The following is a 25,190-nucleotide window of genomic DNA, read 5'->3' as shown; positions in this document are numbered from 1 at the left end:
TAAACTAAAATAAATAAAATAAATCATACTACTTATTATTCTTTTTCTTGAAAGGACGTTGAAGAAAAACATGACAAATGTTTCTTCTGTCAATATTATTTGTTGCGATCCATTAAAATAGCAATTATTATTATTATTTTCTTGATTTCGTTTTAGTTGATTCTCTTTTTAAAAATATTTATTTTAATTTAGTTGTCTATTTGATTAAATCAAGATAATTTTATTATGTTCTTTTGATACTATCCTTATCATTAAATGAATAAACAAAGTATATATATTTAAATTTATATTTTTAAAATATAATTAATAAAATTAATTTGATAAAATAAATCTCTAATTAATATTTTTTTTTAAAAAAATATCAAGTCAATGAGAGCTAATTATTTTATTTTGAAAGAGGGAGTAATATGTTTATAAGGATCAGGTAAAAGAGAAATAATAGTAGTAATAAAATTGACTAGGAAGAGTATTGTAATTAAGGTAGCACACATGGCGTTCTGTACATGATCTAATAATGGGATTAGAAGTAGGCGAGGGTAGAGTGCCAAATGGAAATCACCACTCCACTTTAGGGTCATTTGGTAGAGTATATTAGAAAACTAATGCATGTATTAGTTTAATGTGTATTATTAATATTTTGTTTGGTATATTTTTGTACCCTATGTATAATATTCTATTATGTATTAAGGTGTGTATTACTAATACTTCAAATTTCTATGGTATTAGCAATACAATAGATCCAATACATGCATTAACATGATTAAAGACACTATTATTCCTAAAAAAAATTCACATTCTTTCTAACATATATATGGAGGATATTTTTGTAAAATTTTTTTTTTTCTAAAAAATTATTTAATTTATGTTATTATTAATACATTAAATTAAACACTGCATAAGAAAAACACAAGCATAATTAATGTAAGTATAGCTAACACAAGCATTACTAACACATCATAATTTGCATTATTATTATACACTCTACCAAACGACTCCTTAATTACCGCTTTTAACCTGTGTCCTTTTTTGTGATAAGGACCAGCATTGTAATAAATGTGAACTTCAAAAATTGGAGTTTATGCTAAAGTTTAAATAGCATGGTGATATTAGTAGTAAAAAATAAGTCAAATCAGAGTCTGCCAACAGAGTTGTACTATTATTGCATATAGTAAAAAAATTGCAGTTGCAGCTTAGCATCTGTGCACATTTTCTGCAAAAAGTATAATATAGACAACACCATACGCTACCAGTAACCGTATGCAATTTTGTTGCATTCCTTCACACACACACTCTTTTCTCCCCATTTATACAAACAATTCCAACTCAGGTTTGAATCAAAACTACATTTTTGGTTACCTTTGTTCGTCTGTGTGTTTTTTCTTTAGTCGAGTGTTTTTGTGTTGTTATTGTGATTTTTTTTCTTCTAGAAACTTCTAGAATATTGTTTTGAACTTTTTTGAGAAAATGTTCTACAGATTTTTTGATTGTTTTTTCCCTTATAGTGTTTTTGTTTGGCTGCATAGAGCAGTATACACACTACACAGGTTACAGTACTCGTTTTGTTTCACTTTCCCTTTTCTCTCTAGGTAACTTGTTTATCTTCATGTATGCAAGCAATGTGTGGGTTTATAGCGTTTGGATCGTTGGTTTCTGATCATAACTGTGTATGAATGTTTACATTGTGTGTCACTGTATCGTTCTACAACTCCAAATGACTGGAAATTTTTATTGTACTATATGGGGCTTTTTCGGTTGTGTGTTTAGATGTTCTTCCTTTGATTGCATTGTCTATCTCTTTTTTCTATTTGTTGGATTGCAAGTATTTTTGCATTTTCGGCTCTGCCTTCCCTAGACTCCACTTTATGTTGTTGCCTTTTCGGTCTCTGGTTGCATTAGGTGTATATTCGTGGTTTCTATAGTTTCAGTTTTTGTTTCTACTGTGACTTTATTGATCATCAGTGTATTTGGGTGAATTGTTAAGTCCACTATGCTTGTTCTCTAGAAATTTGTATGATTTTTATTTTGATTTTGAAATGAAAACAGTCTGCAAGGCTTTTATCATCTTCTCTTTGATTGTAAACTTTGCTATTGCCACTATACTGTAGGCTTCCCTTGATTGCAAAGTCCACTATGCTTCTTCTCTATTGAAATTGTCTTTCATTTTGGGTACTTTGACCAAAATCAACGGAGAAATTTGGAGGAAGAAATATTGAGAATTTTGTAATCAAAACAAAAGATAAGGTGAAATTAAAGAAAATGGAATGCCTTGCGTTTAAAAGTTTCTATATTGGTCCTTTTCCTTATATCTCCTTGTGGAATTCTTCACTTGATCAATATTTTCTCCTCGAAATACCTTTAAGTTTTCCTCTCATAATTTGAATCCATGCATTGGTATTGTACCTGGATTCATACCCCTGATTTTAAAATTTAGATCATGAAGGATCCAACCTCTAGATCTCTACCTGTATGTGCTACCCACACTCTAGTGTGAGCAGCTTAGCTTTGACCACATTTAAATCAGTGTTATCAACAGCGCAAAAAAGCTTTAACGTCCTTTGGGGCTTTAAGTGCAAAGCGCAAATAAAGTGTCCGCTTTAATGGAATAAAAATCCAAATGAAGAAAAAAATACAAATATATATGTTTAGTCCTAGACTAATACTTATAAGCATGAACACAAATATATGGACGAAGATTTTTTTTTTTTTAACAACAAAATAAGGCATGAATTGTTTAGTGTCACCTCTTTAGAAAAAGCTCATTCGCAAGGAAAAGTTTGTCTTAGATTCTTGATAACAGCACCGACGCGCACAATAAGCGTGCACAGTAAGTGAGGCAAAGTGCCCAACATGATTTGAGCCTCGCTTTGAGGCTTAAGCATGCTTTAAGCTCACCTCTGACAATACTAATTTAAACAATGTAATCTCAGCGAAATCACATTGTATGAGCTTGCATAAATTTGCATAGTTCATGTGTATCTTTTTTGTTTAAATATTTATTTTGAAAAACAGGCGATACTTGTAATCATTCTACAACCATGTAAATCTAGTAATCCTTCTTTTAAGACAGGTAAAGTACTAAGTTAGGTATCAGAGCATTACAATGATCTGAACCTTTCTTCAAGAGAAATAGAAGGAAATGGTTCCATCTATACAAGATTCCGGTCCAGTGAGTCTAAATCATGCTATTCTGATCATTTTAATATCTTGTAGGTTGCACCAAAAAGCCATATGCATGAGTATTTAATTTTCTGCACAGATTCTAGTTTTTCTTTGAAACGTCTTGCAATTCTCACTTTCCGTGTAGATCTACGTATCCTCTTATGGTATGTTTTTTGGAATGAGATACTCCATTTATTGCGATGATCCATCTTAGTTTCTAAGAAAAACAAAGTTCTATATAATGTGCAAAGATACTCCTTGAGTTTGGTCATATGTTGAATTATCGAATCCCTATTTCAAACAACTGAAATGATACTTGAAAGGAACAAAGAACATTTTTACTTTGAATAGCGTGTTCTTTTGGCCGAGGATCTGTTGGAAGCAACCTCGCTACCTGTGAAGTAGGGGTAAGGTCTGCATACACTCTACCCTCCCCAGACCCCACTTTGTGAGACTCACATTGGGTTGTTGTTGGCTAGTTTTCTTGGGGTGTACCTTTGTTTGCTCTCTTTGTTTTTATTCTTCTAAACCGTAGCCTCCGCTGTGGGTTTCGACATTCTACTAATGCTCCATGGATTTTAGGCCTTTTTATGTAAATATTATGTTTTTAGTAATTGCTGTAATGTGTGCATCTTCTTCTTTTAGATAGTTGTGAGTTGTCAATGGTACACATGTGTCTTCCCTTTCCAGATCTTTGAAAGATTAACATCGCATTGCGATAAGTATCAAATGTTCTCCCTTCAAGAAGCAGAGGAAGAAGATAGTCCTGAATTTAGTTGGGGTGCCAAGAAGGGAAGGGGTGCCACGAACAAGGACATCCAATTTTACAAGTCATTCACTTATAAAGGGGTTGAGTTCAACTTATATGATTGTGTTTACATGTGTCGTCGTGATGAACCGGAGCCAGACATTGGTAAGATCGTCAAGATGTGGGAATCGGAAACACGGAAAAGGATAGTCAAGGTGGTATGGTTTTTCCGTCCCGCGGAGGTCACTCATTGGTTGAATAATATTAAGGTGCTTAACAATGAGTTACTCTTGGCTTCAGGAGAAGGCATAGGGCTTTCAAATATTAATCCAGTGGTAATTGTTCCACTCATCCTTTTTCAAAATATTCTTCTAGTCTATCTGTTTTTAGATGTTATGGCTTGACCACTTTGAGATTTTATTGCAGGAAGCCATCACCGGTAAATGCAATGTTGTCTGCATATCAACTGATAGGAGAAACCCTCAGCCAGAAGACGAAGATCTGGCAACATCTGAGTTTCTCTTTTATCGCACCTTTGATGTCAGAACTCGCGAGATATCTGACGAATTTCCAAATTCAATAGCGCAAATTGAAGGTACTGACACTAATTCTGTTTCTTGATTTTCATCCAGTACTACAACATTATGCATTTATGATTGAATGAGACATCTTTTTAATTGCTTGAATGATTGGCGCTTCTTACATTTCTATGTCATGCTTGAATGATTGGCTCTTTTTAAATGCTTTAACATATGAATACTATCTTTCAGAATTTTGTTTTCTCAAATTTCTGTGTTATTTGTTCGAAGACAATTTATTTAATTCTCTGGGAAGCTCAGTTTTATAATTGCTTAAGATTATGCTATACACTCAAGAGCATTGTATAAATGAAGAAATGAAATAAGTACCAGGATAAAGTTACAAAAGTACCATAAAGAATAATCCACCACATTGCTGTTTAAAAGGGTAGGACTCCGACTCAGACACTTATTGTTTTTTCTGTGCTTTCCCCCATGCACATTCTTGTTTTAGGAATTTTTCCGTCACTTTGATGTCTTCTTTCACTTGATAGCACAAAAGAATACTAGAAAGAAATAAATAATTTGTGCAATAGATAGCAAAGCATACTAGAAAGAAATAAATAATTTGTGCAATAGATGGCAAAGCATCCTAATATACGATTTCACTAGAGTGGTTTTAGTCTAGTTGTGTTATGTGAGGACAATATTGCTAGCACTCAGGTTGCTTCTTCTGTAGAGTTGGGAAATGGAAGAATAATATAGATAGATAATGGACTCTTCATGGCTATTTACATCATCCATGCATTCCCATTCACAGCCATTTGGTTTCAGCCTATCTTTTTATCTCCTTTTAGTCAGCCATTACCCATTAGTGCTCCTTTAAATCTGATGCATATCTGTATAGTTGGTTTCCTAGAACTCTCCGAAACTGTTTGACTTCTGATGTGGTATTTCAACTTTCTTGGAATTTAGAGCAAGGTCATGTTTCTTTCAGTTTTTTCCTTGCATTCTCTTCTTTTAAAATATGGCTTCAATCTCGAATTTAAGGAGCTCTAGCGATGGATATATTGGTATAAGTTTCTTAGAAGTCTTTGTTGTGGCTGACGGTTTCCTTTGATTGAATGCACTGGATAAAGTACTAACCAAAGAACTGTAGTGGTGGACGTATATAGAGAGCTGTAGTCATGTCTATGATAATTTCACGTTTCATGGTTGGTATTTTGCTTAGCTTTTAATCCGAAAACAAGTTCCCTAAAATTATCTTCAGAATCTTAATAAAGAAAAAACATCTTCCAATGGCTCAATGCGAGTGTTTGCTGTGGCTTGTGTGTTGTCAGCATAGGGAAGATGCTGGTGTAATCAATGTGGACATGTGCTCGTTTTGTTGTATCAAACTTTGCCAGATAAGTGAGGCAGATGATGTAAATTTCTTTGTGAAGAACCAAAATATCTATTGATTTTTGCTTAGCCTACTTGTATGCATGAAGGCTTCTATTTAAAAACTAATCTCTGAGCTCTTGAAATGCTTGCGGGAAAATATGTTTCTTCAGTTTATACATTCTTCCTCTGAGGCATTCAAATTCTGAAAATCAATGATTTGAGACATTACTTCACTCCGACTGCAGTGGAGCACTTCTTTAATAAGGTGATAGGTCGAAAGCAGCCTCCTCATTATGGCGGAAAAGGAAGGCTTGAAAAGTCACATTCATCACTTTCATTTGGAGGAGAAACAACTAAAACAATGCTGAAAGATGGACAGCCAGGAAGAAACACTCGTAACTACTTGTAGACATGTGAGGTAAATTCTTAGTTGCAATGTCAACCACCCATGGTTATTTTCAATTTGTATTTTGCAGAGTCGATGTTGCCACCTGTGGCTCTGGGCAAGCAAACTAAATCCTCCACAAAAGGTGTTGCTATGGCAAGAACGAACCAGTGCAGTACCATTTCAAAGTGTCAGGTGACAGAAGTTGTAGGAAAAGGTGATTACTCGGAAAGATAATGGGTTCTAAATCTTGTAAATTCACATTTTAGCTTAATTGTTTATCAGCTCATTCCCAGAACTGAATAAAATCACAATTAGTTTAGGTGGACAAGGCAATATTTCTGCGATGGACAAGACTGTTGCCAGAACTGAAGTAAAACATTCATATTGTACCTCGTCTAGCAGCTTATCTGATTCTCATGCTTTGAAGAAGAGAAAACTTCAAGACTTATTAGGTTTCTTTCTTACCTTTAACTTTCTCTTAGAGTCGGTGAACAAATCAATATGGATATTGTCTGATCGGGGATATGATCCTTGCAGGTACTACACCATTTGACCAACATGAGGTCAGGAAATCCACGAGTCAGGTCATTGAAGTAACACCAAGGGTGAAAGAGGTAAGCCCCACCCACCCACCCACCCTTTTTTTTGTGAGTATAGGGTCCTGTGAAGGATTTGATTCACATAGAAAACATCTTTCATTTTGTAAGCAGTGCTAAGAATCTTGAATATTGAGGTTCCCCTCTATAATTTGAAATCTCTGATTGCTCATGCCTAGCATAATGTTTCTTTTTAGTTCTCAATTTTTGATGTACTGCATCCTCTGATGAGTGCTCATACCTGGCATAACGTTTCTTTTTTAGTTCTCAATTTTTGATGTACTGCATCCTTGTGTCTACTGACCTTGTAACTTGATTATCTGTTCTTTTTTGTATCCGTTTGCCGACCTCATCTGTTGTATAACTAAACTCAGGTCGACACCTGATATCAGTGATTGGATACAGTAAGGGACCTCTTCACCTGTTTTGAATTTAGATACTTTTCTGATATGCTACCTTTTTACTTGCAGGGTGCTAGCACATGGTTCAGGGAACAGGTTAGTTTCCTATCTCCATTGTTTCCAACATGTTTTCTTTGGTATGATAAAAGAAGTTAAGTTGGTTTTGAAAGTAATGTAAGCTTCAATTGTTTAGGCAAAAGTAGAACATATAGTACATGATATTCTTTAGCTTCAGAACAGTTATTTATTTTATACATTGTGATTTACGTATGTTATTTTGTTCTGCCCAGCCATGGAATGAAAAACTCCTATTAGCTCAAGAGGGAGAAACACTTGTGTTACTTGAGAATCTTGATCCTTCATATGCATCAGCAGAAGTGGAGGTACATAGACGAAACTCGGGTTACTTCCAAATGTTACCATTTCAAAAAAAATAAAAATGAAGGTAAATAGAATGGATTTGTTGTCTATTTCAGTCTAACATGTGTTTTGTATCATTCATTTAAAAGGTTGATACCAAAACACTTTCAAGTGCTTTACCAACCTAAAGAAAATTAGTAATTCATGTCCAAAGTGGATGCACTAGTGGTTGAGACATATTAGTAACAACTTGGAGATCCAGGATTAGCATCTATCTTACACATGGTTTGAGGCTTTGAGTCATTTGCGCTATCTTGGTTGCCAAAATTACCTTGGCAATGCGCTTATTGGTTGACAAGCTATTAGGTGAATTAGTTGAGGTGCACACAAGTTGACCTAGATGCCACTATAAGCTGGCATAAATACCAACCTGACATTGTCGTTTGGTTGGGAAATAGTTATCCCGGGATTACTAATTTCGGGATTAGTTATCCCGGGATTTCCCCGGACACCGCGCGTAGCGGTAGCTTTAGTGCACCGGGCTGCCCTTTTAGTTATCCCAGGATTACCCAGGATAACTTATTTCACCATGCATATGGGATAAGTTATTCCATCACTATGGTGTAAATGGTGAGATAAGTTATCCCGGTATTGATTAATCCCTCCAACCAAACATTTTATCCCGGGATTACTTATCCCTTATACCTCACACCAAACGACCCCTTAAAGCTTAAACAGGAGTTGCATCTTCAGACTTTAATCTAACGGTTCATATCCCAAGAAACACCAGATTGGATACATTATGCGATTTGTGAAAATCCAGTAAAATTTCTCATTTTATTCTATTCCTTAATATTCATTTTGAGATATGTGAGGCAACAACATCAGCAACATACCCAGTAGGTTCCCACAAGTGGGGTCTTTGGAGGGTAGAATGTATGTAGACCTTATTACTACCTCTACGAGGTAGAGCCGTTGTTTCCACGAGACCCTCGGCCCAAGTACAACAAAATCAAGTACAAGGAGAAGAAAACAATGAAGAAAGTATAATCAATTAATAAGGAAATGCGTCACAGAGCGTAGACTCAAGAAACAATAACAACATCAAATAATGTGGTAATCAGAACAGTAGACAACACATGTCGATAGATATCAAAAGCAAGAAGCACAATGATACGACTAATACTATGACAAACACCAACAACCCTAAATCTTATAGAGGCAACACAACACTCTACTCCCTACTAACCTTCTTCCCTAATATGCGACCTCCACACTTTCCTATCAAAAAATCATGTCCTCGGAAATACTAAGTTAAGCCATATACTTTCTAATCACCTTTTCCCAATGCTTTTTAGGCCTACCTCTACTTCTCTGTGTACACACTATAACCAACGTCTCACACCTCCTCATTGAGGCATTTGTGCACCTTCTCTTCACATGCACAATCCATCTTAGTCTCGCTTCCCTCATTTTGTCAGCCATGGTGGCCACTCCCACCTTTTTTTGGATAACCTTATTACTTATTTTATCGCTCCTAGTATGTCTACATATCCATCTCAACATCCTCATCTCCACAACATGCATCTTCTGAACATGAGAGTTCTTAACTGGCCAACACTCCACCCATACAACAAAGACAGTCTAAGCACCACTTTATAAAAATTCCTGTTAGAGTTGTGACCCCAATTTTGTTGATCCGGCCCTGAAAGTTTCGCGGTACGACCTATGTTTGTGATTTTCAATGGGGTCTGTGGTGGTAACTTAGGGATTGCCCTCGCACCCTTGCGGTATGGACCTTTATGTTTTTGGGCCTAGGACCTATTTGTACGCACATATTATGTAAGTGCGATTTAGTGGTCTGTTTCGTATTATTCTCACATACACGAAATTGAGACTATTATCTCCAACATTGTACTCTCTCTTCATTATAGTGAAACTTCCTCTGCCTCTGCCCATGGTTTTTTCCCTCAAGGGTTACCACGTAAATCTGTGTGTTCTTGTTTTCTTTTGCTTGTGGTTTGCTTATTCTGTCTGATTCATAACACTTCCATTAACCAATAGCAGTGGTGGCGCAGCGAAAAGGGGCTGCCCCAACCTACCCAGAGGTCGAGGGTTCGACTCTGGGTATGGACAAACACTCTGTTGGGAGCTCTCCCCCCAAATGGGGCCCGATGCGGGGCGAATCCGGATATAGTCGGACTCCTAAAAAGCGGGTATCGGACACCGGGTGGTTTAAACCAAAAAAAATACTTCCATTAAGCTCTGGTGGTACTTTTTTATCACATAAGACTCTGGAAACAAGCCTCCATTTCATGCGAGCCACACCAATGCAATGTGTGACATCTTCATCAATGTCCCCATGACCCTGGATTACAGACTCAAAATACTTAAAACTACTCTCTTGGGGATAGGCTGTGAGCAAGCTTTACTTCCACGCTTGTCGCATGTATCGCATCACTGAAATTGCATTCCAAATATTTTCTTTTGGTCCTGCTCAACCCTAGACTCCAACTTATCTCTCCAAACCTCCAACCTATCATCAACACCTTCTCGAGTCTCATCAATCAACACTAAATCATCCTCAAATAACATGCACCATGACACCTCATCCTGAATAAACTGCGTCAACTCGTCCATCACCAGGCAAATAGAAAAGAGCTAAGAATTGATCCCTGGTGCAACCTTGTCTCCACATGAAAGTTCTCTGAGTCTCCTCCCACTGTTTTAACCCGAGTCTTGGCCCCATCATACATGTCCTTTATCGCCCTAATGTAAGCCACCGGTACACCTCTAGCCTCTAGATACCTCTAGAGGACATCCCTCGGAACTTTGTCATAAGTGAGGGTTGTTGGAAATATAAATTTTATTTCTCAAGAAGAATATTGTTATTTCCTAACGTTAGCTTCTAGGCAAATTGTCTGACCATTGAATGGTTTCGTAAAGACTCATTGTGTGATGCTGTTGGCTATTACAAAATCATTTACTTTTGCCATACGGATTGTTATTCTTGATTAACCATCAACTATTAACCTCTCCGTTAATCTTCGTTATGGATATTAATCTTCATCTGTTGGAGCTAGCCTCTTAGCTCTTATGAGATGTACTTTTCTTTCTCTCTATGTATATATTCTTTTGTCCTTTTATTCTGTAGAGATAGCTATCTCAAGACGTTTCTTCTTGAGTTTTCCTTTTGTTGTTTCTGCTTCTAATTTTATACTAGAAGAGCTTGTGTCATATGTCATCATTTATCTTTCTGAGTTTCTCATCAACTGTATTCTAGGATATTGTTTGGCATGCCTTGGGGCAAAAGGTTAGTGCAAAAATGGTGCAACATAACACCTTCTCCAATCCCCTAAATGGTAAGTCGTCGTGTATCTTTATCTTATATCCTGGAGTCATTTTTTATTAACATCTTTCACAGTGAATTCGTTTTTTAATTCGAATGAACACTAGCAGGAAAAGCATTTGTTATCTTCAAATCAAGTGAGGCTGCAGAGACCGCCATTTCTGAGTTGAAAAGGAGGTGCCTTATGTTAGGTGATGGGAGGTACTAGATCAACTTGGCAAATTTTGTCTCACCCTTTGCTTGTCCCTTTTATTTTTTTTATTTTTTTTTGAAACTGGTAACTGCTCACCCTCTGCTTGTCTTGTTGATAAGATGTTTTTAATGCATTGTTCCTACACACAACTTGCTAGTTATCATCTGTTTTTTGTTGCTTTGTGTAATGAACTTCAAAGTCCTTGATGACATTAGTTAGCTGGTAGTGTTTTAAAAGGCGCGGGCATGAGACAAGGCGTTTTGTGCAACATGGGGCGAGACGTAAGCCTTGAGACATGAGGAGTAAGCTCCATGGATATTCATCTTTGTATTTGATAAATTAATATAATTAGCATATAAATCACAAAAAAGTAAAGTTACATTAAATTGTGGAAAATCATAAAATTAGTGTGTGTGTGTCTCTCTCTCTCTATATATATAGACACACACACACACACACACACACACACACACACATACATACATACTTGGAAGAGTGAGAGATGAAAGATGCATTACACCTATAGCATAGTTGTGATCTACTTGGAGTTGTAAAATGATAGTTCCAAATTATTTGAAAAATAAAATGGCAATAGTATAAAGTCATTATTTCAAAAACTAAAACCAGAAAACAAATAACAAATGCCTATTCTAACACAAATAGAACATTTTTTCGAATAAAGCCTCCTGAATAGTATCTAAATCAGAGTGATATAAAAATGAACTCTAAAATCAGTAACTAACTTGAAAAAAAATTAAAAGAGAGTAAAAAGGAATTGATGGAAATGAAGCATAAAAAAGGAATTTGCAAGCATTTGATGTCGAAGTTTTTGCTTTGTAGTTTGCACTTTGCAGAAAAAGAGCCAAAGAATAATTGGTTGCTCGGTTAATGACAAAGTGAAACAATTATGAAATTAGGGATAACAATTAAAAAGAGATCTTTGAATTTTGAGTGTTTTTTCTTTAGTTTGAGAATTTACAAGTAGCCCACTTTTGATTATTTTAAGTAATAAAGAAAACTTGTTAAGCAATTTTGATTTCAAGTTTGGGAAGTTCTATGAACTTGTGCTGCAAATGAACACCTGGAAGATTGAGACATATGCTTAAGCAAACGCTTGGGAGGTTGGAACTTATGTGGTTATGCCCCACGATAGTTGCCCTCTGCTAATCTGTCTCTGTGATTCAGCCCTCCTAGCTGATGGCTCGCCCCTTGAATCGCCTAGAAAACATTTTTGAATGCTCTGATTATGATGAGTGTAATATTTTCTTTTTTTGTCTCAGAGAGTTATCCAGAAGCCAAGAGGTTAATTGTGACAATTATTACTGTCCGCTTTATCTATGTAATTTCGCCTGATGGATCATCAGGTAGAAGTCATATAATGTTATTTATACTCAGCCATCTCATGGCACTGGATTTTTTCATGTAGAGAGTTGTTTAGGGAGAAAGCTTCTCAAAGGGAGTAGAATTAGTCATAGGCTTTGGTGCTTGAAGTCTTGAACCCATGCCATGAGACAAGTTTTTGTTGAGTTCTCACGAAGTGCTAGGAATCTCCTCTATTCTACTCTTTGCCCCCAAGAACCCTCCCACTAACCTTCAAAGCTTACTGAGGACATGATAAGGAGGTATGGAGATCGAAGATTAGGGTAGAAAGTTAATGGATAGCCGAGTGTTGCTGCATTTCATGTGGGAGAGGCAGGGGACTGGCCTCCCCTCCGTTTCTCCTTATTTGTTAACTCATATTTAGGTGTTTATTTCTATCGGTTGCTCTATTTGCTTTGTATCCTGATTTTTGCCGTTTTATTTTCTCGTAATCGTGATTCAAATTCTTCTTTTCTTTGAGCCGAGGGTCTATCGTAAACAACCTCTCTACCCCCATAAAGGTAAGGGTAAGGTCTGCATACATCCTACCCTCCCTAAAAGTCACTTATGGGATTGCACTGGCTGTGTTGTTGCAATCCTCCCAAATCTGCCCACTATATAGGGAGAAAGAAAAATAATGTAAATCTCATTCATGATATTGGCTTGTGCTTCTTACTGGAAACAAAAATGATACAAATCTCAGTCATGATAGTTTCTTGTGCTTCTTATTGGAAAGAGAAATGATGTAAATCTCACTCATGATAGTGGGTTGTGCTTCTTAACAATGACCTCTATTTTGACATTATCTTGGATTAAATATTTTGATTACCGCTATTTTATTGGGTAAAACTGAATGAAATATGAAAAACAGTTAAGGCGAGGGAGATAATGGCATTGTTGTTTATGTCTTGTTAAGGCCAGTTGTTGCTCGGAGGGGAACTATACAGGAGCCAATGGAAAGTAGAGACTTTCCTGGCCATCTGTCCATTGGAAAACTCAAATTTCAAAAGCTAGAAGAAATGGTATGCATTTCGCTGCACAAATAAGCTGCTCCTCTCCCTTAATTTCTATTTGACGATCCAATTTTCACGAGTCCAATTTCTCTTATGTAAAGAGAAAAGCAGTATCTACATCACACTACTCCCAGATGAACACAGTCGAACATGGGTTGGCCGTTGAATGGCGTGTACTACAGGAAAAGTCCAGCCTGTGGTGGAAAGCTTTACATCAGGTGATTATTCCCCGTCATTCTGTTTTTTATCCTCTCCAGATTGTTGCTGTTTTTTGTTAGTCCTTTCTAAGTCTATATACTTTTCTTGTTGCAAGCAACAAGCAGCAGAAATTGAACATCTTCGTAGCAAGTTGAAGAATCCTATTCAGAACTCTGTGTAGGATCTAACCGTAAGTTCAATCCACTTTTTTTAACTTGTTTAGCTTTGCGCTGATTTTTTTTTGGTTTTGTCCTTGTGTTATTGTCCAGTTCCACCTATAAGAGGATTGATATTCTCTCTTTTACACAGGTACTCGTTTTGTTCGTTTTCTTGTGGCCAAGAGGCATACAGAGGTATGGACCCTTTCTGCATATGGGGTTGCACCTAAGCACATAGTAGTACAGAGATTTTGCTTTCGTTTGATGATATAGAATGCAACATTTTGTGCAGCACTATAATGCACCATTTGTGGTTCACTGTATCGCTGTGAATTACAAAGAGGTAGGCAGTTAGCTATAAGATTAGTCGTAGCCCTTTTGAGGAACACCCTTGATTCATGGTCATCATTAAATCCGTTAAAATTTATCAAATTTTGTTTTAGTGGACCTAAAGTGTAAGTGCTTTGTAAACTTTGATGGACTATTTTATGTTTTGAGGGATTGTTTTGATCATTTTCTCGAGGGTTGTTTGGTTGCTTGTTAGGAAGGACGCTATTCATGCATTAGAATTAGTCTGATTAATACCAAATTTGCTAGTGTTTTAGTTGTTTGATGCACAATTCAGTACATCAAGTATGGTGTTTGGTTGTCGTTTTACAGCCTATTCCAATTGAGTAACGTATGTGACTTTCATATTTTATGTGGAAAAAGGTCATATATACCCTCCAACTATTGAAAATGGTGCATAAAATATCCTTCATTATACTTTTGGGTTATTTGTATCCTTGTTGTCTAACTTTGGGCACGTATATACCCTGAACTATTGAAAATGATACCTATATACCCTTCAGTTAAGGCGGCGAGGACGGCACGCGCCGCCTGCATATCCTTATCTGAAAGGAATTAACCCATTTAGCAATTTACCCCTTGACCTGCCAGTGAAATGTTTTACTGTTGGAGTTGGAAACGAGTTTTGCTTGTACCTATTTCTTGGTGAACCAAAACCCAATGCGGTCGCAGAACATTTCTTTAGGATGAGGACACGTGGGCGAAATTCGCTTCCAACTCTGACCGTAGAACATTTCACCGGCATGTCAGATAAATTGCTAAGGAGAAACGAGTTAGATTTTTGTGAATGGGGACACATGACGCACATCGTCTAACTGAACGGTATATATTTATCATTTTTAATATTTTGGGGTATATACGTACAAAAATTTAGACGGCAGTAGTACAAATAATCCAAAAATATAATGAAGGATATTTCCATACCATTTTCAATGGTTTGGAGGTATATATCACCTTTTGCCATATTTTGTGTCGTTTTGTCGACTCATGTACTTAGATATGAGTTGTTTTATTGATGCTTCTGTCGCATTGTTGTGGCTAATCATAATGATGAGAGAAATTAGTGTCATAATTTGAGTGAATCATGTGGTGTATTTGGCTTGATCAGATTGATAGAGAGTGTAGGACAAAAGATATGGAGCAACTAGCATGGTTTGGACATAGTGGAATCAACTATAGGAATAGGAGATGGTGTATATGCCATCGCATTAATTATATTGGTTAGTCTTAATACTTGTAAAATCTTAGGGTTCTTAGAAGTAACACATGCGTACCATTAAAGGAAAATGATATATTATATAACAAGAGATAGCAAGTGCGAAAAAAAATATTTCAAATGTTAATCCTATTAATTTTATATGTGAATAATTTATTCTTATTCAATTACTACTTAAATTGATATTCCTTGTAACTTCCCAAGTAATTTCCAAATCATCCACCAAGCAACCCTAGGAAATAACCTTTATTCCTGCCTCGTGTGGTCGACTCTTCTATATTTTATAAGTAGCGGTTTCGACATGTCTATTTTAGTTGCTTTAATTATAATTTTATTACATTATTTTTAATTAATTATTATAAGTTATTTATGTATAAAAAAGTTAATAATATTTAATAAGAAAAAGTAAAATAAGCATTTATGACATGTCTAATTATAATTTTACTAAATTTCACCCTTAATTAATTATTATAAGTCATTTAAGTGTTAAAAAATTAATAATATTTAAGAAAAAAGCTGAGATAGATATTAAATGACAAATTAACTCTTGATATTTTAAATTAATTTGACATTTTATATGAGGCTCACTCAGATTTTTTTACAATTATTTTTATGGTAACTAGTTTAGGTGTACGCGCCTCGCGCGTGTATCTCGCTTTATTGAGTTCAAACGTTATACTAAATAGGATATTTATTTAAATAATAAAGATGAATACAATAATTAAATTTAACATTTTTTGAAGAATTTATTTAATTAAATATAACTTTATCAAAATAAATTCTCAAAGTCGATTGACATTCATCTACCACCTGTAACTGCAACAAAACAACGCGATGATAGAGACATCAAAATAATATAATTAAATCTAACTCTTTACACAAATTTTCTTAAAGTTGATTGTAAACTATAACAAAATAATATGACAATAAAGATAGCAAAATAATGTAACTAAACTTTACCTTTACACACAAAAAAATTTCGCAAAACAGAGATATAAAAACAATATAATTAAACCTAACATTTACCTAAAAAAATTTCTCAAAGCCGATTGTCATTCATCTACCACCTGTAAATTCATCTACGACCTGTAAAACAAAATAATACAATAGTGATCACAAAACTTCAGTTTTGATAAAAGTAATTCTTGTCTGAGCGAAAATTTTGACACTAAAGGATGGCTTGAATGAAAACAAAGAAGATATATATACCCTCACACGGTAAATTCTATTATATTAACAAAAATAGTGAAGAAGTTGAGGATTAAAAAATTAAGCATCCACCAATCTAAACATGCAACCGAATCAAGTTAGATGAGCATCAGTCATATTTTTTCAATAATTAAATTAATTTTTTCTCTAGTTTAACGTGCATCTTAATATTTATGCCCGGCCGCTCGACGACGGAGGCAATCCACTTGGTACGGAGGTTGGTGGAACAGTATAGGGAAAGGAAGAAGGATCTGCACATGGTGTTTATCGACCTGGAGAAGGCTTACGACAAAGTCCCCAGGGAGGTGCTTTGGAGATGCTTGGAGGTGAGTGGAGTACCGCTGGCATATATCAGAGCAATTAAGGATATGTATGATGGAGCGAAAACCCAGGTGAGGACGGCGGGAGGAGACTCAGAGCATTTCACTGTCCTGACAGGATTGCATCAGGGATCTACTCTTAGTCCCTTTTTGTTTGCGTTGGTGATGGATGTGTTGACGCGGCGTATTCAAGGGGAGGTGCCGTGGTGTATGCTTTTTGCAGACGATGTAGTCCTGATAGATGAGACTCGAGGGGGTGTGAATGACAAATTAGAGGTGTGGAGGCAAACTCTTGAGTCTAAAGGGTTCAGGGTGAGCAGAAGCAAGACAGAGTATGTGGAATGCAAGTTTAATGATGTGAGGCGGGAGAATGAGGTAGTAGTGAAGCTGGAAGCACAGGAGGCATGTAAGAGGGATAATTTCAAGTATCTTGGGTCCGTGATCCAGAGTAACGGTGAGATTGACGAGGATGTCTCGCACCGTATTGGGGCGGGATGGATGAAGTGAAGGCTTGCGTCGGGGGTGCTGTGTGATAAGAAGGTGCCGCCCAAGCTTAAAGGCAAATTCTACAGGGTGGTAGTCCGTCCGGCCTTGTTGTATGGAGCGGAGTGTTGGCCAGTTAAGAACTCCCACATCCAAAAAATGAAGGTGGCAGAAATGCGGATGTTGCGCTGGATGTGTGGGCTAACTAGAGGGGATAGAGTTCGGAATGAGACTATCCGGGAGAAGGTTGGTGTGACTTCAGTGGAGTGCAAGATGCGGGAAGCACGATTAAGATGGTTCGGACACGTGAAGAGGAGGGGCATGGATGCCCCGGTCCGTAGGTGTGAGAGGCTAGCGTTGGATGGTTTTAGGCGGGGTAGGGCTAGGCCGAAGAAGTACTGGGGTGAGGTGATTAGGCGGGACATGAAACGGTTACAGCTCACCGAGGACATGACCCTAGATAGGAAGGTCTGGAGGACGCGAATTACGGCAGAGGACTAGGGCCAGTTTGGGTCGCTAGTGTAGGGAATTACTTGGTGGGGGTTTTATTCCTGTTATGATTCCGTGTTCCGTGTTCCATGTTTCATTACGAATCTGTGTGCTTTCCTCTGCTCTCCTCTGTTTTATATTACTTATGGGTGCCGTATTTATGTTATGTAATCTGCTTCTGTGCTTTACTATGTGTTTGTGTGGTATCTCGTGCCTCGAGCCGGGGGTCTATCGGAAACAGCCTTTCTACTTCATCAGAGGTAGAGGTATGGACTGCGTACATCTTACCCCCCCCAGACCCCACTAGGTGGGAATACACTGAATTTGTTGTTGTTGTTGTTGTTTTATATTACAACAACCAAATTTTGGTGGAAAATTGAAAAACGGAAAAATGAGGCGTGAGTCATATTTCTTTTCCTTATATGAATTGTTAATAAATAAAGTATTATTACTATTTTTTTTAGTTTTGATGGAAATTATGATAATTTTTTTAATCATATTTTTTAAGACTCTTTATTATGTATACAAGGAAAAAGAAAACTTACCAATATTAGTTTTTCATATAGTTTTCTCTAACCATTTTTAGGACTTCTTAATTTTAAATATTATAAATATGGTGATATATTAATTAAAGAAAATAAGTAAAAAGATGATTTTGTCTATTGCGAAAGTTTTTAATGAAGGTCAAAAAGTTCAAATCACTTTTCTAAGTGTTTTCACACTTTTAATATATTATAGATTATAGATTATAGATATAGATTTTGCTATATTACTTCTAATTAGTTGTTGTAAGTCATTTAAGACATGTTTGCTTCACTTCTTCAATCGTGATTTTATTATATCACTCATAATTAATTATCATGGCATCTAAGCATTGTGTCACTTAAATTGAAATAGAAAAAAAAATATTACTATAAATTACAATAACTAAAAAATTAAATTATTTAAAAAATGTAATTGACTATCAATGCCACAAAAGTTTAACAAGGAGAGAAACATGTATTATTTGAAAATAACATAAAAAGTAGTATTATAAATTACAATAGTTAACAACTTAAAATATATTTTTTAAAATAATTTGTTATATATTTTTTTAAAAAAAATATGTAAAAAATACTATAAATCTTAATAATTAACAAATTAAAAAGTTTAAAGATCAAAAGTTTTGCTTTGACACAACTTTATTGATCCTTTCCCTTGCTTTCAATATTTTTTTCTCCTTTTTAATTTATTTTCCTTATTTTTTTAAATCTATTTTATATTTAAACAAAAATATATAATTTTTTTTATAAATCACAATAATTAACAACTTAAAAAATTTAAAAGATAAAAAAATATTTGACTGACTCTCAAAATTGTATCAGTGCCACTTAAATTGAAATAGAAGAAAAGTATTACAAATTACAATAATTAACAGCTTAAAAAATTTAAAAGATAAAAAAATATTTGACTGACTCTCGAAATTATATCAATGCCACTTAAATTAAAATAGAAGAAAAGTATTACTATAAATCATAATAATTTAAAACTTTAATTATTTTAAAAATATAATTAACTATCAATGTCACCAAAATTTGGATAAGGAGAGTAGGTATATTATTCAAAAATTACATAAAAAATAATATAAATTACAATAATTTACAACTTAAAATACAAAAAAAATATATTAAAAGTATAATTGATTATCTAAATTCTATTTATGTCATATAAATTGAAATAACATATATTAAATCCGTGCTAACATGACTCCTCAGTGTCTAGCGCATTATAACAACCAGTTCAGTGTCCTTTCTTTCCTTTCTCGAATCCAACGTTAATCATATCCTCTTTCACTTTTTCATATATGTTTTTGTACCTTTATAATTTCTAGTTAAAAATATGTATAATATATTCAAATCTTTTTTAATCTTGTATTTTTAAGTATATTATGTGAGATATTAAAATTTAAGAGTTGTTAAACTAAGAAATAAATATCTTTTTTTTAATCAATCAAAAAAGAAAATTGAACAAATCTCTATCTCTATTATATTAAAAGTGTGAAGGGCCTTATAAATCTCATTTGAACTTTTTGTCCTTCATTAAAAAACCTTTCTTTTAGACAAAATTATTCTTTTGTCTTTTGAATTACAAAATTTAGTCCTATTTTATTTAAAGGCAATCACGTAAATTATTCAAACAAATAAATCATCAAAATCCTATTCCAATCAATAAAGTCTTGTTCGTATTATATTTAACAAAGTCCTATTTTACTTAACAAAATCTTATTGTACTTACACTCCGATGTCTCCATATTCTATTTAACAAAGTGAGCAAAATCCTATTCTACTTGAAACCAAAAAAAACAAAATTCATTTTTAATAAAATTAGGACAAGGAGCTCACTGCTTCTATAAATACGTTCATAACATCCAACTAATTTATCTCCTGTTGTCTCAGCAGTTTTTGTCTCTTCCTCATGTTTTAAGGTAAAGATTAGGTTTAATTAAATAAATTTTCCATCGTTACATATTCAAAAGATGTTGAATTTAATTGTTATATTCATCTTTATTATTTAAACAAATATCTTATTTATTATAGCGTTTGAACTCATTAAAGTGAGGCACACATGCGAGGCACGTAGACCTAAACTAGTAAATTCTAATAGAGGGAACATTATAAAATTACTTAAAGTGAATGCCATCTAAATTTGTAAATGCATAAAATAAATTCATATACATATACACTTTCATAATTTTTTGTAAGAATATCGAAGCGCAAAGTGTTGAAATAATGAATATACACAGAGTCGATACTCTTAGATGTGTGCACTCTCATTTTCGTGTTCTTTGTACTAATAAATCAGCTTTTGTTCCATGAGTACACTCTTGTGGGTCCAAAAATATTTTCAATTGAATTCAAGTACTTCTAGAAAATTTTAGAACTCCCAGACTCCCAGTATTCTTTCTTAGTTTGATTTGCCCATTTTTAACATTTAAAATGACTTTGTCAAAGTCTTTCGTATATTCGAAATTGCAAATGTAGGTGACCGAAAGAATAAAAATAATAATCAAATCAAATCAAATAAAAGAAGTGTTAGACTTTTTTCTTTTATTTATTTCAATGTTCTGATTTTCCATAAACAGCCACTAGCTTTAACCACTACCGCACATTGTGGCATAATTGCTACTCCGTTAGTTTTGAAATAAGTGAATTGTTAAGGTATTTATTGGTGTTTCAGTGAATCATTAATTTTTTTTCAAATTTACCCTTATGATTTGACAACCAATTAATTTTTGAAAATGTATTATAAGGTTAGTTTTTTTTTTTTTGGGGTAAAAATGAAAAGTTATGTTAAATTTATGTCTTTAATACTTTTTTCTTAATCTATGTGTCAAAATTCAACAATTCATTTATTATAAAATGGAGGAAGTATTAGTCTAGCTACCATATTTATCTAAATTTAGGATGGCTATTGGCCAAATAAGAACGTGGCCTAAAGCAAATTTTAAAGTAAGCTTTAATTTTTAGGATTTGAATTTTTAAAAGAATAACTATGCCTATAAACTATTATAGATAATATTTGAATCGCATTCTTTATTAACTAAATATCTTGGGTTCGAGACTCGGAATGAACAGAAATCTTACTAGAGATTGCTTTCCTTTTTAATCGATGTTGCAAATCTCAAAATCGAATTAATCAAAAAGTTTGACAAAAAATATTGCATCCCCAAAATTTTGAGGCATAGTGACTTGATCCTCTGGTCGTTGAGGCTTAATTTTTTTCTTTGATGTATTATAGTTTTCCAATTTTCTATAAACACCACTAGCTTTAACCACCACCACCATAGTTATCTGAATTTAGGGTGGCTAAATAAGAATGTGGCCCAAACAAAACAAACATTAACAGTAAACCTTATTTTCTCGGTTCAATATTTTTAAAAGAATAATTAAGCCTATATATCTATTATAGGTAAAATTTGAATCTAATTTTAATTAGAGTTCTTGAGTCTGAACTTCATAATAGACAAAAGTCTTGCTAGAGGGCAATTTCCTTTCTAATCAATCTTGCATATCTTAAATCAAACTAATCAAAAAAATCTGATGAAAAATGTTAGGAGATTCCCCAAAAATTTGAGGCATAGTGGCTTGACCCTCTGATCGTCCTGTCTAATTTGTAATCTTTCCCTCAGGTTTGGTCTAAGACACTAACGACCAGTAAACCTTAGATGTGGAATGATCCTAACGACAAATGTTGATAAAATCAGCCTAAATAATTAAATTTGTTCAATTCGTTTAAATTTGGGCGGATTAATAATATACTTATTTTATTAATTAGGCTTATTTAAACTAGCTTAGTTTAATCCATTTTAAAACTGAGCTCATAAAAATCTGAAGAAACCTGTGAGAAATTTTGTCCAAAAAAAAATATACTTTTTTGTTTAATACGTTTTTATAGTGATAATATAAAGAGATTTCTTTTATTAGGAACTCAAGTAAATTATAAGAAAACAAACTTTGAAACAAACTTGGCACCTACTAACAACCATTCCACCGAATATAGTGTACACTTTCTACTGTGGAATGACCCTAATGACCATTCCACCAAATATTCCCAGTTTACTAGTATTATTTTAAATGTGGAATGACTAAAGTTACATAATACTATTATTTTAAATGTGGAATGACTCACTATGAACTTGTCTAGAAAATGCTCTCCCAATGCCATTCCTCTTCCCCTTATCTAAATTCCAAAATTTGTAAAACTTTTTGCATCTTCCTTTAAACAACCACCCTCTTTCTCACCATTATAAATAGCCATGCTCATGCAACTTAATTTGTATACCAAACAAAGTTCTAATAACTCAAATTTAAAAAAAAAAAAAAACACTTACTCAAACTTTGTGGTCATTTTTTTCCAAAATGGTTCATGAAAAGCAAGTCATAGATGAAGTATCCGGTTGGCTCAGAGTTTTCGACGACGGTTCAGTAGACCGGACATGGACCGGTCCACCCGAAGTCAAATTCATGTCCGAACCAGTTAAACCTCACGACGACTTCATTGACGGCATTGCCGTCAAAGATGTAGTCGCCGACGATAAATGCGGCAGCCGTCTACGCATTTACTTACCTGAACAAAACGGCGGCTCCGTCGATAAGCTTCCCGTCGTTGTTCACTTCCACGGCGGCGGTTTTTGTATTAGCCAAGCTGATTGGTTCATGTACTATACTGTTTACACTCGCTTAGCGCGCGTGGCGAACGCCATCATCGTCTCCGTCTTCCTCCCTCTTGCTCCTGAACACCGCCTCCCTGCCGCCTGTGACTCCGGTTTCGCCGCCCTTCTTTATCTCCGGGACCTTTCCCGGCAAAAAATTAACGAGCCTTGGCTCAGTAACTTCGCAGATTTCAACCGCGTATTCCTCATCGGAGATAGCTCCGGCGGCAACATAGTCCATCAAGTCGCCGCCAGAGCCGGTGAAGAAGACTTATCTCCGATGAAACTCGCCGGCGCAATTCCTATTCACCCCGGCTTCGTACGGTCTAAGCGAAGCAAATCGGAGCTAGAACAGGAGCAAACACCGTTTCTAACCCTAGATATGGTGGATAAATTTCTAGGGTTTGCTTTACCAATAGGGAGCAATAAGGATCATCCAATCACATGTCCGATGGGCGACGCAGCACCGGCAGTTGAAGAGCTCAAATTGCCGCCTTATTTATACTGTGTGGCGGATAAAGATTTGATAAAAGACACAGAAATGGAGTTCTACGAAGCTTTGAAAAAGGCGAAAAAGGATGTGGAATTATGTATCAGCTATGGCGTTGGACACAGCTTTTATCTGAACAAAATTGCAGTCGAAATGGATCCAGTTACTGGCTCCGCAACTGAAAAGCTTTTTGAAGCCATTGCAGAATTCATCAGCAAGCATTAATTAATTAGAGAATGAAGATTAATGGAAATAATAAGCATGGGAATTTACGAGAATCCTGCATGAATAGTGAATTCTACATCTGGTTTGTTACGTGCATGCTTTGAAGATCTTTGTGTACTGTCTATCTTAATCCTTTTTAATTATTTTTTAGAATAATCTTTTTAATTATAATATATTGAGAGATCATATCTTTTGTAATATATATGTATTAATCTTCTATAGGCATGATTATTACCCTGAATTTCGATTACGTTTGTAATTTCTGTCCATTTTCGAATCACCTTATGGCCAATGTTATTACTATCAATCAAAAGAGACAAAAGACAAAAAAGACACAATTGAATGCGACTCCATACCAATCCCATCCAGAGCAATGAGATACGGAGAGAGTGGATGTAGACCCCCAACAAATTTATTACTTCCCCATCTCGTTTCAATTTAATTTTACACATTCATTAAAAAGAAAAAATTAATAAAATAGTTATTTTATTACAATATTCCTATTAAATGATGTTTACATTTTAATCTGAAGAAAAAATAATTAATATTAAGGGTAAAAAAGAAAAAAAATTGTTGTCTTGATTATGAAAAATGACAAGTAAAATGAGAAATGATGGAGATTTGGAAGGAGTAAAAAATGGAACAGAGGGAGTACAATAGAATACCTTAAAACAGAAATTTTGAATATTTTCATTCTATTTTCTGGAAAAATTCTAACCAGCAATGTCCACTTTTCAACCTCACTTGTTAGTTGTCGTTTTAGTTGGTTGCTAAGAAATTAATGTTGCTTCATTGGAGATCATCTATGAACTTCCTAAAATTCATGTCATTCTATTTCTACTCTTTACGTACTGTGTATGTCATATAGTACTACTTTACATGGAAATTGAATGCGTATGATCGTAATTGAGAACAAATATTTGAATTGAACGTATGATATACACACAATATACTCCCTTCGTCTCATTTTACCCGTCTCAAATTTTTTAATTTGATGTCCTATTTTACTTATCAAGACAAGACAATTTTTTTTTCCATTATACCCTTAATGTAATTGATTACTCCGTATTATTAACATTCTTGAAAAATGTTGCGAAGAGGAGTACCATTAAAAATACACCATTAAAAATATAAATGATGTTTTGGTATTAGTCATCCATCAATATTAAAACTAACAACAAGACATAATTAAGAGGGGCAAAATGATAAAGTTATATTACTAATCATTATTTTCTTAATAGATGTGTCATTCCAATTTATGACGAATAAAATGGGACGGGGAATATATTCTAGGTGTTGATTCTCACGTACAACATTCATGAAGTAACGGAGAAGGACGAAATGAATGAGTGCTCTGTTTTGGGAAAATGTAACAAAACGAATATTATTTATTTCA

General features: G+C 34.6%; 2 protein-coding genes across 6 annotated transcripts; both read left to right on the top strand.

Annotated features, from left to right (window-relative positions):
* Nucleotides 1–1,103: 1,103 nt before the first annotated feature.
* LOC107858000 (protein ANTI-SILENCING 1) lies at nucleotides 1,104–14,336 on the top strand. Of its 5 annotated transcripts, none has more exons than XM_047406643.1 (15): nucleotides 1,104–1,327; nucleotides 3,850–4,242; nucleotides 4,334–4,502; nucleotides 6,054–6,203; nucleotides 6,285–6,410; nucleotides 6,517–6,648; nucleotides 6,734–6,810; nucleotides 7,263–7,289; nucleotides 7,484–7,576; nucleotides 10,837–10,915; nucleotides 11,013–11,103; nucleotides 13,371–13,476; nucleotides 13,569–13,685; nucleotides 13,781–13,855; nucleotides 13,975–14,336. In XM_047406643.1, the coding sequence occupies exons 2-14, from the start codon at nucleotides 3,889–3,891 to the stop codon at nucleotides 13,844–13,846; spliced, it is 1,587 nt and encodes a 528-aa protein (XP_047262599.1). In that variant the 5' UTR covers nucleotides 1,104–1,327; nucleotides 3,850–3,888; the 3' UTR covers nucleotides 13,847–13,855; nucleotides 13,975–14,336. The 5 variants fall into 5 exon arrangements, with proteins under 5 accessions (XP_047262599.1, XP_047262601.1, XP_047262602.1 ...); XM_047406645.1 differs by having other exon boundaries at nucleotides 3,805–4,242; XM_047406646.1 differs by lacking the exon at nucleotides 1,104–1,327 and adding an exon at nucleotides 1,362–1,544.
* A 5,403-nt stretch (nucleotides 14,337–19,739) lies between these two features.
* On the top strand, nucleotides 19,740–24,035 carry LOC107859022 (probable carboxylesterase 6). Its single transcript, XM_047406642.1, has one exon. It carries the CDS (start codon nucleotides 22,787–22,789, stop codon nucleotides 23,792–23,794), a length of 1,008 nt encoding a protein of 335 aa, XP_047262598.1. The 5' UTR covers nucleotides 19,740–22,786; the 3' UTR covers nucleotides 23,795–24,035.
* Nucleotides 24,036–25,190: the final 1,155 nt, after the last annotated feature.

Source organism: Capsicum annuum, chromosome 2 (genome assembly GCF_002878395.1).
Source record: "Capsicum annuum cultivar UCD-10X-F1 chromosome 2, UCD10Xv1.1, whole genome shotgun sequence".
NCBI classification, from domain to species: Eukaryota; Viridiplantae; Streptophyta; class Magnoliopsida; order Solanales; family Solanaceae; genus Capsicum; species Capsicum annuum.
Note: the sequence above shows the minus strand (reverse complement) of the source record. Positions and strands in the feature narration are given on the sequence as shown.